This window comes from Euleptes europaea, chromosome 13 (genome assembly GCF_029931775.1).
Source record: "Euleptes europaea isolate rEulEur1 chromosome 13, rEulEur1.hap1, whole genome shotgun sequence".
Taxonomy (NCBI): domain Eukaryota; kingdom Metazoa; phylum Chordata; class Lepidosauria; order Squamata; family Sphaerodactylidae; genus Euleptes; species Euleptes europaea.
In genome coordinates this window covers 53,079,779-53,098,975 of record NC_079324.1, presented here as the reverse complement: position 1 = coordinate 53,098,975, position 19,197 = coordinate 53,079,779, and the positions used below count along the sequence as shown (strand labels likewise).

Here is a 19,197-nt window from a genome sequence, read left to right as displayed (position 1 = left end):
ACTACATCTTGCTTCGTTGGAGAAAGATTTCTCCTAATGGAGAAAAGTATTTTCCAATCGAGAAACTCTTCCTCTGACATAGAAAGCCTTTCTCCCTTGGAAAAGGACGTGGAGGAAGGAAGTTGTGTTGTCAGAACACCAGGACCAATTTCCTTCTTGGCATAGCTGTTACGAAGAAGCATAATTAACATGTGCCTTTTTTTTATTCCTGATCTCTGACCTGTGACTCCTCCCCCTACCCTTCACCGAACCCTTGTCATTTGCCCGCTATCAGTTAACAGGCCCGAGAATTTCAGACCAGTCATGGAGGACTATGATATCAGGTCCGCTGCCAGCATTTTAGCCTCTGTTAAGGAGCAAGAGGCCCGCTTTGAGCGCCTCACCCGGGCCCTCGAAGAGGAACGGCGCAATGTCTCCCTGCAGCTCGAGCGCGCCAATCAGCCCTCCGACCGAGTGAGCGTGTGCAACATTGGCAATGGCCAGCCCCTGGCGACCGCCTGGCAGCAGCTGGTCCTGCAGGTAAACTGCCTGCTCATTTTATTTGCCCCTCTGTGTCGCGCCTCGCCCGAAATGGTCATCTGTCCTCAGGGTTGATTTCTCATTCTTTATTCCACCCGTCCACCAAAGAACGCTGGGCAGCATACGTACATTTCCCCTTCCATGTTGCAGAAGGCCCTGTTGGGTATTGGTCGTCAGTGTTTCATTGCATACTACGATGTGTGACCTTGTGAAATTGCGTTCCTGGTCATCTAGGACCAGACTGAGTCTTGCATGCTGTGCTAATGTGAGTTGGTGACAATTGTGGATTCTTGGGGTTAAGGCTGTGTCTTGCCTGTGTTGTGCTTCCCCCGAGACTTTATCATCGGAGAACGGTCACAAAAAACGTTTTACACATTATTGTACATAGTCCTAGATTTATCATTGAGGATAAACAGTGCTTCTAGACTAGTGTTGCCAACCTCCAGGGGGTGACAGGAGATCTCCTGCTATTGCAACTGATCTCCAGCTGATAGAGATCAGTTCACCTGGAGAAAATGGCTGCTTTGGCAATTGAACTCTATGGCATTGAAGTCCGTCCCTTCCCAAACCCCGCCCTCCTTAGGCTCTGCCCCAAAAACCTCCCGTCAGTGGCGAAGAGGGACCTGGCAACCCTATTCTAGACCTTGGCATCTGTATTGGATGGATATATTCAGGTACAGGCTGAGCTGAAATTGACAACTAAGTCTGCAGTCTCAAATGCAGAACGGAGTGGACATTTTGTTTCTCACTGCTAATTCTTAGCTCGAAACGTCTCTGGTGAGTTTCTCATTGATTCAAATGGAAGAACATCTCCAGGACCGTGTATACTTAGCACAGAAGATGTAATATATATTTGAATGTCTGTGTTAAAAAAATGCAATCTGCAGCCTGGGTAAATTATTGAAATTCTGCACAACTGTGTATATATGATTCTTCTTCATAGCATGCCATGCTCTTGCTAGCCATGGAGAGGAGCAAAAGTGCTATAGGGGGTATGGAAGCCTTCCCCAGACTGTTGGATCCTGCCATGTTAGACCAATGGTCCATCTTGTCCAGCATCCATTTTCTGACCGTGGTCAACCAGATGTCCTCCCTCGAGGCAGTCCCTCAGACAACTGTTATTTGAAGGTATACTGCCTCAGAACATGGAGGTGACCCTGATTAACTCAAACCTTCATGATTGTGACTAATCATATCTTGATGCCATTGTAACTGGTGGCCATTGTTGTCTCCTGCGGCAGTGAGGTTCACAAGTTAATTGTGTATTGGGAGAAGAAGTTGTTTCTCCTGTCTTTGAGAGAGAGCGAGAGAGCACGCACAGAGGCATGGCAGGGATAAAGGGTGTCGCCTCTAATAGCTGAATCAGGACATGGGAAACTTCTTCCTGAATAAGTCTTTTTGGTCGTTTAATCATGGGAGTTTTACCTGAGGTTCATTGCTTGCTGGACCCACACTTTCCTGTTGGGAAACTATGTACCAGCAATCTCCAAGCTCAAATCAAATCCCGACCCCTTTAAATGCTGTTTTGTAATTGGCTTACTTTGTAGAGCTTATTGTGAGAGAGAATTTCCCCCTCAAAAAACCCAATTGCTGCATAAGCATTTTAAGAACAAAAAACAAAAAATGGAGCAATCTGAAAGGAGGGTGGGGTAGAAATCCAAGCCTCGGTTTTAAAAAGCCTTTTTTTGTGCTCAGAAAGAGCTCCAAGGAAGCAGGAAGCATTTTAATCCCTGCCTATTTACATGCTACTTTGTAATTGGCTGTGAGAGAAACCAAGTTTGCGTGTCCCACGCTTTGCCTTATGCATGGGGTTTTTACCCAGGCTGAGCTCAGGGGAGAGGAAAGATTCTGGTTAACAGAGGAACGGGAGGACCCAGGATGTGTGAGGGCTGGCAGCGAGGTCACCTCTAATGGATAGAAAACTCATACATAACTCTAGGCAGCAACCGAGACGGACCTGGGGCTAACGTGAGTGAAAGTACCAATGCATAAACGACCTTTCGGGACTCTTGTATGTGAGACTAGAATTAGGAAGGTGAATTCCACTAGCCATTGTCAACCTAGAAAGAAGACAGAGCTGACTGAATCCAGGTAAGTGAATGAGAGGCTCTGCTGAGATGCTTGGAGCCTGTCCTCGGGGCATGAGAGGCCCTGATTCAAGATTTGCCTTTGACTTATCAACCTCGGCACAATTTGCAACGCAAAGAATGCCTGAACAGGTGACCCGTCGGTAGGTCCTCCACACCAAACAAAGAGCTGCTGTAAGACTGGGCCAATGTAGAAATCACTTTGAGAGTTTTGTATAGTAAAAACTTGCCACATCTCAAGCAAACAAAAGGGAAGCTTGCCCGCTGCAGCGTTTAACTTTTGACGACAATTGTCACAATTATCACTCTTGTTTTTCACTGGGGAGAGCAGAGTTCTGGCCTTAGGCGGTCTGTGTTTCTGGGCATCTGGAGCTAGCATTGATTCAACCTTGGGGTTAGAATCGCCTCTGTGGCTTGTCGTACTCACATCGTTCTGCCTTCAGCTCTGTATAGTTAAAAAGGAATCCTATTTTTTTAATTGTTTGACGAAGACACGCCTCCGGAGGAAGCTGACCTTGCAACTCCGCTTTCAATTTTCCCATTGCTTTGGGGGAATGGGGAATTCAACAATACCTTTTATTTCTGTTTCAGCGGCCACTAATTCCTCCCCCCCCCCAGGCAAACCGTGACCTAAATTTAAAGAGGAGGTTGGTGTTTCCTTAAGCAAAAACATAGGCTCGTAAGGTCTCGTGTCTCGTGGGGTTATGGGCAGCTACAGATCAGCCTGCTAATGTACGCGCGGTGCTTTGGGCTTGTATGTGTTGGCGGTGGTGTTGTGTAGCTTCAAAAACTGTTTTCAGTCTGTGAATCTTTTGCATTAGAGATCGCACCCTGAGAAGACCCCCACTGAGATGCGCCGGATGAGTTCAGGTGCCCCACGAAGTGGGGCAAGGAGGAATAAGCCTAGTTAGTTTATTCGGGGCTGCCAAAAAAACAAAAACAAATCAGTGGGTTATAGATCAAATCAAGCCTGAACTGACCCTAGAAGTTAAAATGACTCAACTGAGGCTGTCTTACTTTGGTCACATTATGAGAAGACAAGAATCACTGGAAAAGACAATCATGCTAGGAAAAGTTGAAGGCAGCTGGAAAAGAGGAAGACCCAACAAGAGATGGATTGACTGTATTAAGGAAGCCACAGCCTTCAATTTGTAAGATCTGAGCAAGGCTATTAAGGATAGGACGTTTTGGAGGACACGGATTCATAGGGTCGCCATGAGTTGGAAGCAACTTGAAGCACTTAACACACACAGTTCATTTGGGAGGCTCCTAACTAAAGTATCCCAAACTGAAATCCCCTGTATACTTTCCAGGGATTAAAGGCCCATGGAATACAGTTAGGGTTGCCAACTCTCACTTGGGAAATTCCTGGAGATTTTGGGGGTGGAACCTGTAGGGGTCAGGGTGTGTGAGAGGGACCTCAGTGGGGTATAATATGATAGAGTCCACCCTCAAAAGCAGCCATTTTCTCCAGGGGAACTGATCTCTGTCATCTGGTGATGAGTTGTCATTTGAGAAGATCTCCAGGCCCCACATGGAGGTTGTGCAACCTTCAGCACAATAGGGCTTGTTCCCAAATAACCATGCATAGGGCTATACAACAGGTATGGCGATATAACTTTAAAAGAGTTTGAAAATTAACTGTGGGTTGGATTCTACAGCTGCTTTCCGTGAATGGATCCCGTGACTCTCTTCTGCTAAGTCTTCCTTCAAGGCAGAAAGACTCTCTCCAATGAAAGAGTTTTTTTTTCTGATAGAGAGAAGCTTCCTCTGATGGAAAAAGAACATTTGTCAAAGCAAATCTCTCTGTGTTAGAGAAACACTTGATGGAAAATGTCATATGATCTAACTTAGTGGTATGGTATCAAAGGATCCAGTTTTGTATTTTAAATGTACGTGGGGGGGGGGGGCAGCAGGAGCTCTGTTATATTAGAACGAGAAGAACGACAGAATTAGCAGAGCTTGTTAGTGGCTCTCAGCACTTCTTTTCATATTTTTTAAATTAATATTGCCTTTATTTGTTGAATCTTATTTAGCTTCATTGCTTATTACAGAATAACATACCGCAGGGACGGCTGCTTGAAAGCCTGTGCGCTCAGTCTGATGGATAAAGCAATTTCCTTTGGCCCCTAGTGGTTCTAAAAAATCCTATTCAGCACGGTCAAAATCTTGCTCACCATTTCACTCTGCGCCAAGGGTAGCTTCCAGAACCGGAGGTGCACTTTGAACCATCGTTTCCAGTTCTGATTGGCATGGAAGCAGCTTATAGGTTGGTCTGCACCGAAATATCCCTGGTTTGGATGTAATGGCAAACTGTACTTTTGGCATGAACAAGGAAGTTGGGGTGGATATCTATCCATGAGAGGAATTTGCCGGGGAGAGCAGGATATAAGAATAATGCAATAAATACATGAGAAGTGGAAGGACAACATGCTTAGACATGAAGGACCAAACCATAGTTTGCAGTGAGCATCAAGCCACTGTGTACATGTTCCCTAGCACACACCCCCTTCTAGTATTTGCACCTGCCAGCTTCAGGGTTTCTTGGAGACAGTGAAAACTCTACACCCCATGTTGTTTGGCTGTCAAGTCACAACCACCTTATAGCAGCCCTGTAGGGTTTTCAAGGCAGGAGATGAACAGGTGGGTTTGCCATTGTCTGCCTCTGCGTAGCTACCCCAAACTTCCTAGGTGGTCTCCCATCCAAGTAGAAGTAGAAGAGTTGGTTTTTATATGCCAACTTTCTCTACCATTTAAGGAAGCATCAAACCGGCTTACAATCACCTTCCCTCCCAACAACAGACACCCTACGAGGTAGGTGAGACTGAAAGAACTCTAAGAGAGCTGTGACTAGCCCAAGGTTACCCAGCTGGCTTCATGTGTAGGAGTGAGAAAACCAACCCGGTTCACCAGATTGGCGTCTGCCACTAATGTGGAGGAGTGGGGAATCAAACCCAGTTCTCCAGATTAGAGTCCACCACTTCAAACCACCGCTCTTAACCACTACACCACCCTGGCTCTCTAACCAGCATCAACCCTGTTTAGTTTCTGAATGCTGAGAAGATTGGAGTAACTTGGGCCATCCAGGCCAGGGCATTACATCATTAGGTGTATTTACGATAGAGCAGGGGAATCCAAGGTTTTTCAGTAGAGGACGACATAATCTATGAGCCTCTGTTTCATGCCTCCATCCACAGTCAGCCGTTCATTAACTCTGATGTGGCAGTATCATCATCAAACGTCAGAGTCAAAAGGGTGCATGCTTGGCATACAAGTATTGGATGTGACTCAAATGTGAGTTGAGTGCATTGGAGGCTTTATTCATACCTGTTTTCCTTTTGTCCGTAGTTCTGCATAACACACCAGTTTCGTGATGCATGTAGTGGAATTAAACTTGGGACCCACCCAATTTATGGTGCTTTTCTGGAAGCGGGGGGAATCCAGTGCTGGCAGTGGGCAGAGCTTTCCCCCTTCCCCCTGCTTTCCTCTTCCTTTCTCATTCCCCTTTCCTTTATCTATCTATCTATCTATCTATCTATCTATCTATCTATCTATCTATCTATCTATCTATCTATTTATTTATTGGGTTTGTATCCTACCCTCTCCAGCAAGCTGGCTTCTTTCCTATCCTTCTCATTCCTCCTGGATCATGACATCATGGTTAACTGACAGCCACCGAAATAACATCACTCCTTGTAGAAACTAGCGTGGCGCCATGTAGATGTACTGTTATGTGCAGCGTTATTTTAAATGAAATGGTTTTAAAGTTGTATGTGATTGCCTATGTATATTGATGTTAGCCACCCTGAGCCCCGCTCTGCCGGGGGAGGGCGGGATATAAATAAAATTTATCATCATCATCATTATATGTCTCACCTTGATTTTTTGATTGGGGAGGATTCTCTCCCCTTGCTTGCCCTAGCACGACAAAAACAGAATCTTGAAAATCACCGCCAGGATTGGAAAGACAAAAGCATAGATTAAAAATAGAGGCAAAATGACAACCTCAGTACAACATGTGTTGTATAGGGCTCATTTGTCAAAGGGGTAAAGGGAGCCTGCCCGATGTGATGTCTATTGTTCTTAAACTGCTTAGTCATTCAATATGTGCTTGCTTGTGTAGCAACTAGAAACTGTGTCATCTCATAAGCTATAAGGATTTGGCTGCTGATTCACGACTCAGCACTGGAGGGCTAGAATGCATTCGGTGTAGAGGTCATGCAACGCCTGTCTTGTGGGAGCTGCCTCACCACTGGGCTTCCCTGCTTAATTCCAACTGCTGGTGATCAAAGATTTAAACAGTGTACTGGGGATTTAAATGAGTGTCCTGAACATCCACTATGGGAGTTGGGGTGGCGTAGTGGATAGAATGCTGGACTAGGATCCTGGGAGACTCAGATTTGAATCCCTACTCTGCCTGGCTGGCTGACCGTAGCTCAGTCACATTTTCATAGCCTAACCTACATGTTTGTTGTAGTAGGAACATGGAGGAGAGGAGAACAATGTTCTAAGCCACTTGGGGTCCCCACTGGGGAGAAAAGTGGATTATAAATAAATAAAAACATCAACTAGAAATGCAAATGCATGCGCGCTCCTAAGATCTTTGGACAGGATCCTGCTGCATGTGCCCCCTTCTGCAGACTTTCTGTATGTGGCAGTTACAACCCTACTGAAGATTCTGATTGCAGACTGATCCATTTCTGGTCTTCTGCTGCAGTGATCTTTAATTGGTTAATTAAATTCAAGTATCAAAGGAGCATGCCTAGATATTAGGTGCTGTGGAACACAGGCAGGATAATGCTGCTGCAGTCGTCTTGCTTGTGGGCTTCTTAGAGGCACCTGATTGGCCACTGTGTGAACAGACTGCTGGACCTGATGGGGCTTGGTTTGATCCAGCATGGCTTTCCTTATGTTCTTTCTTTAAAATATATTTTATTTAATTTTTCAGGGTACAGAAAGGAAAAGGAATAGAGAAAAAGGGGAGAAATTATATTTCTGTGTCCAAGTTTAGTCAGTACGCTGCAAACATATACATCTGAAATCAATTTAACTTGAAGTACACCCTGTAATTTCCTTATGTTCTTATGGTGCACCACACCTCTCAGGTGGGGCATTGGTCCAGCTAAAGGTGGGTCAAACTAGTGATGCCACCACCATTTTGGCTTATTAAAGATTTCTGATAAGGTTTTTTTTCTGTGTGCTGCTTAGCTTCATTTCTGGCACTTTTCCAAGTCATTGCTCTGCTTCCAGGACAGAACAAAACTGGGTAATATGTTTGCGGGGAGGGAGTAGCTCAGGATATTTTTCATTACTCATATATAGTTCTCATTAATGAAAAGGCTGGCAACCTCTGTTGAAGAGGAAATAGCGTGGGATAGGTCTCTGAGGGTCACCAGCATGGGGAGAAAGCACATGGGTGGAGACTGGAGTGCTACCATTTCGGGGAAGACATCCTACAAAGCCAGAAATGTTCCTATTCCACAAACAAGCACTCATTCTTTAAATAGAAGCTGCCATGTCACCATCCTGAGGTTATGGTAACTGGTACGAAATCTGAGTGCTGTCTGTTGAAGTTAAACTGGGATTTATGGTTTTAATTTATAAAGTATATATTTTTATATTGTGATGTATGTTATTGGAAGAAGAAGAGTTGGTTTTTGTATGCTGACTTTCTCTACCACTTGAGGGAGACTCAAACCAGCTTACAATCTCCTTCCCCTCCCCTCCCCTGTGAGGTAGGTGAGGATGAGAGAGCTCTAACAGAGCTGTGACTAGCTCAAGGTCACCCAGCTGTCTTCATGATCAGGAGTGGGGAAACCAACCTGATTCACCAGATTAGGGTCTACCGCTCATGTGGAGGAGTGGGGAATCAGAGTCCACCGCTCCAAACCACCGCTCTTAACCAATACACCACACTGAGTCCGGCATAGCTGGGGGTGGGCGGGGTATAAATTGAATAAAATAAAATAAAATAAAGATGCTCTGCCTCTGAGCCACAGCTCTTCTTCTGGCTACAGACAGCATGGTGTAGTGGTTCAGAGCAGTGGTTTGGAGTGGTGGAGGCTAATCTGGTGAACTGGATTTGTTTTCCCACTAATCCACATGAAGCCAGCTGGGTGACCTTGGGCTAGTCACAGCTCTCTCAGCCCCACCTACCTCACAGGGTGTCTGTTGTGGGGAGGGGAAGGGAAGGTGATTGCAAGCCGGTTCGAGTCTTCCTTAAGTGGTAGAGAAAGTCGGCATATAAAAACCAATTCTTCTTCTTCCTGGCACTACCAGCATCAGGAATTGACGTGGTTGGGCAACTGCTGTGGCCCCAAGAGCACCAAATCCTGAGATTTGCTGTTATGCAGTGGAAGGATGCAGATCTTCCCACCTGCCAGTCACTGTGGGCTGCGGCAAAGGCCATGAGACTTGGGACTCAGGCCCACAGATGCTAGCAGACCAGACTGGGAGGCATGTGCTCAGCGCCTTTCAAAACCTGGAACTTGTTTTGGTTCAGGAAGTGTCAGTCCCAAATTGGGTATACGTTGGAGCAGCCTAGCTCTCTTGCATACTCTGCATTTTTCACAAGCTTCTTGTTTTCCTTGGATGCCTTTAGTCCCTTATATTTCTATTTTGGGATATCGTTTGTTAATTCATGTCTAGCTGGAAATACCCCAGTGCCAAACCATTGTTATATTTACCAGTATACTTTTTTTAAAAATCCAAACTGCTAAGATTTTAAAAACTGAGTTAGAAAGTGCCGTGGGAGAAGTTTGTTGTTGCAAGGATAGAAATAGTAGAATAGCACAAACCACACACCCCAAAGGATATTTATAATAATGATGTTTGCTGGTTGTGGAATGCACAGGCCGAAAAACTCCCCCAGAAGCCCAATGGTCCAGATGTATCCCTTGTCAGTGTGTTATAGGGAAGGAAAAGGTCGAGATTAACAGTCTCCTAATGCTTCTTCCTCCCTCACATGCTTATTGTTTGACTGATGCAATCAGCAAAGGATATCCCTAAACAGCAAAAGTATTTTCTAAGAGAGGTGGAGACACAAGAGAAATGGGGTGGGGTTGGAGAGGGGGGAAGACAGGGAAAGGAGGAAAGGTGAAAGAAGGGAAATGTCCCCTCTAAAAACAGACAGCATTCTACGTGACCCGTCTTCCTCATTCGGCATTTGTGTCATTGGCTCTGGGCTCCATACGCCCCTCTCTTTTGGCAAGGGATAGTTCACACACTCAACTAGTCTTTAGTTACCAGCCCAAGAGGGAAGGCGGCATGGTTATAGCCCGATCTCACCAGTCCTCGGAAGCTAAGCAGGGTCCGTACTTGGAAGGGAGACCACCAAGGAAGGCTCTGCAGAGGAAGGCAATGAATGGTGAGCCACCTCTGCTTCTCTCTTGCTTTGAAAGCCCAGTTTGAAGGCAATATTTTTTATACTGTCCATGACACAATGCATGGTACATAGTGCACAGCATCTGTCATTTGCCTGACTTAGTTGTTTAGTGTCCAGCCTTTGGATTGGTGTGCCGAAGGTGTGAATCGGACAGCATAAAGCAGTTGTAGATTCAGATTTATTAATACGCCAAAGCCATTAAAATATTTTTATCAATTACAAGATAGAATTAAAAAAGAAAGTATCTGAAACTATGGAATATATAATTCTTAAATAAATTGAACAAATTACTATTAGCTAAAAACCTCAGATTAATATAACATTTTCCGTTTTAGGTTAGATTGCCAAGCCCCCACTTTGTCTGACAGATCTTGTATATTGCAGCACAGAATTTAGCTACTTGTTTCATCATCTGGACTGACCCTTCCCACAGGAGTCCTCAACCTCCCTTCCTCAGAGCTGTCCTTTGTTAGATTAAGGAGAGGGGAAATTAGCTTGAATCTTGCTTCCTCATAGAAAGAGCATCTGAAGAAAATGTGCGCAATAGACTGGATTTCACCTGACTTACAGGGACACCCCATAAAGCAGTTGTAAGCAAGCAATATATATATATATATATATGTGTGTGTGTGTGTGTTAAGTGCCATCAAGTCGCTTCCGACTCATGGAGACCCCATGAATCAATGTCCTCCAAAACATCCTATCTTTAACAGCCTTGCTCAGGTCTTGCAAATTGAGGGCCGTGGCTTCCTTTAGTCAATCCATCTCTTGTTGGGTCTTCCTCTTTTCCTGCTGCCTACAACTTTTCCTAGAATGATCCCCCCAATATACTTAAGAACTTTGTCTTGACCAGCCAGTATAATCTAATGTATAATAACTCGGTGTGGGCCCTTCTCTCTGCTGCCGCTGGCAGTTGCTGTTCTCCACAGTCATCTGTGGTGATGCCGAATGGAAGACTGACTTCCCTGCCGTTTACTTTTCTGCTATCCAGTTGGTGCTCTGAGTGCCTGCCAGTAATGGCTGCAGCTATGCTTCCCTGTTCAGTGAGATGTGGTACAGAAAGGTTTTGGTTGTCAAATTGGTGACTGCTACGAAGATGGGGCTTCTCGGTGGTGGCCCCCAAAGTAATCCAATAACTTTTCTGCCAGATGCCATTTATGCATGACTGTTGCCTTGTGGTCACCCCGCCGACTACTTTGGAGCTTTGCTTCAATTATGCTTGCATTTTCGAGTGCCAGAGGTCACCTCGCTCTCCCCGCACATTTCCACGGGTTTTCCGCGTGTTTTCTGGATGCTGGCTAGTCATTAATCCAGAAAATGCAGGCAAAACATGCAGAAACAGCAAGGCAACCTCTGACGGTCAGAAAATGCAAACATAATCAAAGCAAAGCCCCAAAGTAGTCAGTAAGGTGACTACGACAAACCAGCCATACATAAATGGCCAAGGTTTTCCAGATTCAGGATCTTGCCCCTTCCAAACAAGCCGTAGAGACTTGCCTATATTGTCTTCCTTGGCTCATGTACCTTTCTAATACTATTTGGTTTCGTTGGCTGCTCTAGTTTTCCTAACGCCTTTTCCTTCTGATGTTTTTGCTCGGGGGTTTTTGCATTGTGCTTTGGGGGGGGCAGGTGGGCTTGTTTCATTTGCTGTTCCTTGCCTATTTAAAGGTGGTTTATAAATTCTCTTAATAAATAAATACATACATTGAGAGCAGCGTTAAATCTGCCAGATGCTTCTGGCACCAGAGAAACAAAAGCCATGCAAAGGTAATAAGAACATAAGAAAAGCCTTGCTGGATCAGACCAAGGCCCATCAAGTCCAGCAATCTGTTCACACAGTGGCCAACCAGGTGCCTCTAGGAAGCCCACAAACAAGATGACTGCAGCAGCACCATCCCGCCTCTGTTCCACAGCACCTAAGATAATAGGCATGCTCCTCTGATCCTGGAGAGAATAGGCATGCATCATGACTAGTATCCATTTTTACTAGTAGCCGTGGATAGCCCTCTCCTCCATGAACATGTCCACTCCCCTGATGCCAGCTTGGCACCATACGATTTTTGTTTTCATTCGCCAGCCTGTGGCGACGGTATTTTTTTTCCAGTCTGGAAAGAGGGGCTTCCTTATCTCCACATGGCCGCTTGTCATGACGACCCTTAAAGGCGCAGTTTGTGTTGGTGTGTTGCGAGAAGAAAGTTGCAGCGAGATAACCCGAGTGGCTTTCCTGCAAGGGAAATGGGCCAGACTCCTTTTCTCCGTCTCGTTCGCACGATCAAACTATAAAGGGGAGGATGAGGATGAATCAGAGGCTTCAAGAGAACTTCGGCACCAACTAAAATCAAGCTAAGAGACAGATGAAGCCAACGAGGGCCAGAAATAGAGCCCTTTTCTGCAACTGCGCCCACTCCCTGGAAGCATCCTCCTGAGGAAGTGAAGAAGAGAAACTCAGTGCTACTATTCTGGAGAAGCCTCCCTGTTTACATTAGCCTTTGTCATTTGCTTTATGCTGATCTTGTGGTGGCTCAATCCTGGCTGGAACAGGGAAGAAAGGAGGCTAAAGCCACCGTGCGTTTTTGCCCTCTGTCTAAGAAAGGAGGAGGAGGAGTAGGAAGGAGGAGGAAAAAAGAGTAGTAGTTGGTTTTTATATGCCGACTTTCTCTACCTTTTAAGAAGAATCAAACCGTCTTACACTCTATTTCCCTTCCTCTCCCCCCAACAGGCACCTTGTGAGGTAGGTGGGGGCTGGGCGAGTTCTGAGAGATCTGTGACTAGCCCAAGGTCAACCAGCTGGCTTTATGTGTAGGAGTGGGGAAACCAACCCAGTTCACCAGATTAGAAGAAGAAGAAGAGTTGGTTTTTATATGCTGACTTTCTGTACCACTTAAGGACAAATCAAACCGGTTTACAATCACCTTCCCTCCCCCTCCCCACAACAGACACCCTGTGAGGGAGGGGAGGCTGAGTTTTAAGAGAGCTGTGACTAGCCCAAGGTCACCCAGCAGGCTTCATGTGGAGGAGTGGGAAAACGAACCCGGTTCTCCAGATTAGAGTCCGCCACGCCGAACCACCTCTCTTAACCACTACACCACGCCTGCTTGCGGAAAGGGCCAATGTGTGGCACCCGCCGGGCCTTGAGACGGATGGCTTCCTCTCCAGCTGGCCTTCTGCCATCCCTAAAAGAAGGAAGGGAAACCAATCAATGCATGGGAGGTTTGGCCTTAGATCTGCTTCTCTCTAGATGCACATTTTCCCCACCCGAATGCTCAAAGCCATAAGCCCCCATGCAGAGTTTTGAAAATTTGGATGGGGGAACTGTGCATCTAGAGAGCGCCAAATTTAAGGTGAAACCTCCCAGGCACAAAAGGAAAAAAAATAAGCCCCCATGCAGAGTTTTGAGAATTCGGATGGGGAAAATGTGCATCTAGAGAGGGGCAAATTTAAGGTGAAACCTCCCAGGCATACATGGAAAAAAATAAGCCCCCATGCAGAGTTTTGAGAATTTGGATGGGGAAAATGTGCATCTAGAGAGCGGCAAATTTAAGGTGAAACCTCCCAGGCATAAATGGAAAAAAATAAGCCCCCATGCAGAGTTTTGAGGATTCGGATGGGGAAAACGTGCATCTAGAGTGCGGCGAATCCCAGGCGACCCCTCCCAGGCATAAACGGCTCCTGTCTCCCCCCCAGCCCTTTGCTTTTCGGGCTCGAGCCCAGCCCACCTCTCCGGAGCCGCCGCCGCCCGGGCTGGGTGTGGCCCGGGGCGGCTCTCCCGGCGCTCCCAGCTGCGCCTGTCCATCCCCGCCCCCGAAGCGAACCGGGAGAGTCCGCCGGAGCCGGAGGCAGGCAGCCCCGCCGGCTCGCAAGACACCGGCTGCCGGAGGAGATCCGGGCTGCGACCCCATCCCCGGCCGGAGACCGGGGGATAAACGCGTGTGGACCTTCCCACCCAGCCACCCACCCCCCAGGGAAGACGCTCGGATTGGGGGGGGGCGTCGGGGGCTCTCTCCCCTTCCCAGGTTGGATCCGCCTCCGCCTCGATCGGGTCCGAAGGGGGCTCTCCAAACGCGGGGAGGGGAAGAGCCGACGCGTGGCAGGCTGTCAAAGCAGAGAGCCCCCTCTCTCTCTCCCCCCATCTGGATTGCTTTGGGACAGCGTCGAGATATTTTTCGAGAACATTTTATTACTCCTCTTCTTTGGCCCGGTAGGGACCGCGAAGCCGGCCCCTTTTGCATCCATGCCTGCAGAACTCAAACAGGTTAGTAGCGGCTCGGCTCGCAGCCGCCTTTCTCTTTCCCTTGGGCCGCTTGTGCCTGGGAGGCTGTGCCTGGGAGTTGCCGCTCTCCAGACGCACCTTCCCCCCATGCCAATTCTCCAAACTCTGCATGGGGGGCTTCTGGCTGAGCTTTGAGCATCCGGGTGGGGGAAAGGTGCGTCTAGAGAGCGGCAAACCCAAGGCACAGCCTCCCAGGCATTCTCGGGTGCGAGTGTGCGTGCGGGCGGGGAAAATGCGTTTTTATTTGGACGATCCCCAGTTGTGTGTTTGGGCGGGGTGGGGGGATTTGTACTGGTCGGAGGGAGGGAGGGAGGCTGTCCTCTTTTGTGAAGGGGGGTCAGGCAGTTTACCTACTAGCAGCTCTTGGGGAGTGGGAGCGACTGGCTGTTTATTTATGTATTTGGTCTCTCCTGTGTTACCAGTTGCAGCCGAAAGAGAAAGCCGACCGTTGTTCCTCCTGACCTTTCAGCCGCTGCTCAGTAAATCTAGGGGGTTCTTTTTGGCTCTGGATGGCCAGGAAGCGGGGATCTTCCTTGCTAAATGGTGCGGAGTCTGTTTGGCTGTGTCTGGGTCATTTATTTAGTTTTTTGCCCCGCTGTATTTTCTTGGTCTGTGCAAGAGGAAAGAGCAGAAAGAAATCGAAGCAAAGTTGGCTTTCAGAGAGTTGATCTTTCAGAGAGTTGATCTTTGCGACCGACACAAGTCAATAGCACTACGCTGGAGAGGCAGCGTATCACCCGGCAGGTTTCAGGCGATCTATTCCTCTCTGAGTTTTTGCTTAGTTCATTTCAGGGACAGCATGTTGCAAAGATACTCCAAACCAAAAAGTAAAACTTGAGTGCCGAATGGGAGAATTCTGGGCCTTGGGTTTTTGTGGTGGCCCTTGGTACATGCAGAGGGGAAACGGTTTCCCCCTGTTTTTCCTCCACAGGGCACAGCAAATAAAAGATGTTGCCTGACATTTTGAGGCTTGTATTATCTCTTTCCTCCGGGGAGGAAGGGTGCTTATTCTGCTCCAGTTGTAAAGACTTGATGGACGTCTTGGCAGTGGAAGGTCAAACCAGGTTTTAAACCAAGGTTCTTGTTGCTCCCTCTTCTTAAATTTGTCCCCCCTTGTATAAATGGGGCTGGGGGAGGGCAACTAAGGCACGTTTATGTACAAAGATCTTGCCTCGGGGAAGGAGGCTAGTAGAATGACCTTCAGCTCTGTTGCGAACTGTTAGGAACACACCTATCTCCCGTATGACACGCTTTGCCTTTCACGAGAACCAGGCACCCTGCTTATAGGGGCGAGTCAACTTCGTATCGAGCATGTCAGACTCTGGCGTCTGTTATTTTCAAAATATTTCCTATCCTTTCCCCTCCCACATGTTTGCATTCTTGGTGGCGCGCACCACCTGTGGACTTTGCGAAACACGGAAGTGTTTTCTCGTCGCTTCTTTGTGCTGCTTGACCTGAAACTGTTGCTGCTGTCTCTTTGCATGCGGTCAGATGGTGATGTCTGCAAAGGTAGCAACGGAAAGCTGTCCCTTTGGATATTTTCTACTTGGAAGGGGAAAGGCCCTGGAAGTCAGGAGCAGAATGCTAATGAGAACATTCAGGACTACTGTATCATCCTTCTTTTGAGGGGGGAGAGGGCGACGATGACGGGAAATGCATACACTACAGCATGATGGTTGTCGGTTTTCCCATGCTGCTCTGATTTCCAGGGTCAAGCTAAGGGAAAGCAGCATTAATGGGCTGCCAGTTTTAAATGGGCCGCCAGGCACTTAGGAGAAGGCAGCTGTCTCTTTGGCTTCCTGTGCTCTTTTGCATGGCACAGTTAAATTGCATAGTTAAATTGTGGAACTCCCTACCCCAGGATGTGGTGATGGCTGCCAACTTGGAAGGCTTTAAGAGGGGAGTGGACATGTTCATGGAGGAGAGGGCTATCCATGGCTACTAGTCAAAAATGGATACTAGTCATGATGCATACCTATTCTCCCCAGGATCAGAGGAGCATGCCTATTATATTAGGTGCCGTGGAACACAGGCAGGACAATGCTGCCGCAGTCGTCTTGTTTGTGGGCTTCCTAGAGGCACCTGGTTGGCCACTGTGTGAACAGACTGCTGGACTTGATGCACCTTGGACTGATCCAGCATGGCTTTTCTTATATTCTTATGTGGTGATGGCTACCAACTGGAAAGGCTTTAAGAGGGGAGTGGACATGTTCATGGAGGAGAGGGCTGTTTATGACTACTAGTTGTAATGGCTACTGCTCATGATTCATACCCATTCTCTCCAGGATCAGAGGAGCATGCCTATTATATTAGGTGCTGTGGAACACAGGCAGGACAATGCTGCTGCAGTTGTCTTGTTTGTGGGCTTCCTAGAGGCACCTGGTTGGCCACTGTGTGAACAGACTGCTGGACTTGATGTACCTGGGTCTGATCCAGCAGGGCCTTTCTTATGTTCTTAAGTTCACATTGAAACTAAACGGATTGAATGGTTTTTTTTTTTTAAAAAAAGTTTGGATTCCTCCTGAGTTTGGAACACTGAGTGGGTATAAGAGAGGCCTTCCTTAAAAGGACATGGGTGACTCCAGAATCTCGTGCTGTCAAAGATAATGTATTTAGCAACGGCAGAATTTTCCAGAGAGTAAGGCTGGGGGGGGGATTATTGTGACCCTCACCTCCCTCTCAGTTGTGTATGGTAGCCAGTAATATACAGAATAAGGTCTTTTTTTATTTAGCACATGGCAGTTTTATACCCGGAAAGTAGAAGAGAGAAGAAGAAGAGTTTGGTTTTTTATATGCTGACTTTCTCTACCACTTAAGGAAGAATCAAACCAGTTTACATTCACTTCCCCTCCCCACAACAGACACCCTGTGAGGTAGGTGGGGCTGAGAGAGCTCTAAGAGCTGTGACTAGCCCAAGGTCACCCAGCTGGCTTCTTGTGGAGGAGTGGGGAAACAAATCCAGTTCTCCAGATTAGCCTCTGCTGCTCATGTGGAGGAGTAGGGAATCAAACCCGGTTCTCCAGATCAGACTCCACCGCTCCAAACCACCGCTCTTAACCACTACACCATGCTGGCTTCCAGGTGATGTTGGCAGCAACTTTCCATTTGTCAAGGCAGAGTAATCAGGCTTGATCCTGGAACCAGAGAGTGATGCCCAGCAGAACACAAGAGGTGAATTGTTTTCAAATCACATGGGATCGAAACTCAGGGGTTGCTGAGGTTAGTAACTGAATCCAGCTGTTTCCAGGAAGAATCGGGGAAGCCACACCTTTCTGAGTAAGACACATTTTGTCAAACTATACCCAGCTTCGCATGGTTGAACTTTTTGTTCCAGAAAGGGATCAAGGCATCTAGAGAGAGTTAGCATGGAATTAAAGTTGTTTTGCTCAAAAGGGAGGCAAAGGAAGAGGGCAACCACCTGGCTAAGCTGGTTATATGCAAGCCACCTGGCTCAAAGGCAGGTTTTGTTTGCTTTCCGTGGCTTTTGTGTAAATCAATATGTACAGTAAGTGATGTAACTCAATATACTGGGAAGTACAAGTGATGGTTTAATATATCAGCTTGCCCATCACAAGCGCCTTCAAAACACAAAACATAATATCAGTGGCCTTTATTGAGTTCCTGAGGTGTATAATTCTATTTCTTTTAGGTCTGTAAAACTAACAATCTGTCTGCTGCCACCAATTTTCTTCACACCCATGCAAGATTGTGTATCCGCGTCCAAAATCAAGGAGTCCCTTGTGCTATGAAAGCAAATTTCTTCAGTAACTATGTCCAGAAGAAGATTTGTAGGAGTTAACGATGCTTTATGAACAGGCTAAAAGATCACATCCATTTTTAAAAAGGATTTTAGAGCCTGTCCCATCTGGAAGACTAAGAGCTCATTGCAACTGTTTAAAACCAGATAAAAGCAACTGAGCAATAACACCCACAAGAAAGCCAAATCCCAAATTAGTAGAACACCAGTTTCTATTCTCTTCCTGTAAAGTGCCAGCTGACCTATTCCCACCAAAATCTCGGCTACTCTCAGATCTTCCAGAAATCATGGTGGCTCATGGCTTTACTTCATTTCCAGGAATTTGCAAACATACTGCTGTGTCATGGTTGCCTATAGAAAGCACCTGGGATTCAGACACCATGCCAAACCACGGACTGTATATAACTATAGCTCAGAATCAAAACCATGGTTTGAGTCTCCAAACATTAAACAAGCAAAACATGGTTTAGAGCTTGCTTGCCTGCTTTCACTTTGTAAATTCAATCCTGGTTCCATTGTGCAGCAGTCTCTAGTGGCAGAGCAATGTCTGTTCACATCAAACCATAATTTGCAAACCCACTTCAAACCATGCTTTCCGACGGTTTTGCCAACTATGGTTTGCCCTTCAGACAGCATGCCAAGCAACAGTTAAACTTCCATAAGCATGATTCCTTTTGGCATTTAACCCAGTTCAGATATCACGCCAAAACCCTCGCATAGAACCCAAACCGTGGTTTGAGCTCTCATAGAAGCAAACCATGATTTAGAGTTGTCTGCTTTTGTTTCCCATCTGTTCAGCGCCGCCCTCAGAAGATGATGAGACAGCCATAATCATGCTTTGTCCATTCATACATCATGCTGAACCATAGTTAGCATCAACCGTGGTTTGCAAACGCACTTCAGTGCATGGTTTCTGATTGTGGTTTGCCACAAGCCATGGCATCTCCAATCAGGCATTACGCCAGAACAGAGTCGAACTTCCTAAGATACAGTTTGGTATGGTGTCTGAATCATGCCATTGGCAGCCTAAGAAATTCCTGCTCGGAGCATTTCTTTGCTGCTAGTTTCAGCGTCACTGCATCTGCCAAATGTAATACGTACCATGGCAGGAGTCTCCAAGCGAAGGCTTTGATGGTGAATTATGGCGCAGAGCCAAACTCTTGTAATCATTTGCCAGAAG

At 46.7% G+C, this 19,197-nt stretch overlaps 1 protein-coding gene across 4 annotated transcripts in view; it reads left to right on the top strand.

The window, feature by feature from the left end:
• The first annotated feature begins 279 nt into the window (after nucleotides 1–279).
• The window catches only part of ARVCF (ARVCF delta catenin family member), a 291,383-nt gene continuing 272,465 nt past the window's right edge, over nucleotides 280–19,197 (top strand). For 3 of the 4 annotated variants that reach the window (XM_056859269.1, XM_056859270.1, XM_056859268.1), the window contains exon 1: nucleotides 280–519. In XM_056859269.1, coding sequence (XP_056715247.1) covers nucleotides 304–519 — 216 coding nt within the window. In that variant the 5' untranslated portion in view covers nucleotides 280–303. Of the gene's footprint in view, nucleotides 520–14,218; nucleotides 14,243–19,197 lie in introns of those variants that run through there. The other variant, XM_056859272.1, reaches the window with a different exon arrangement.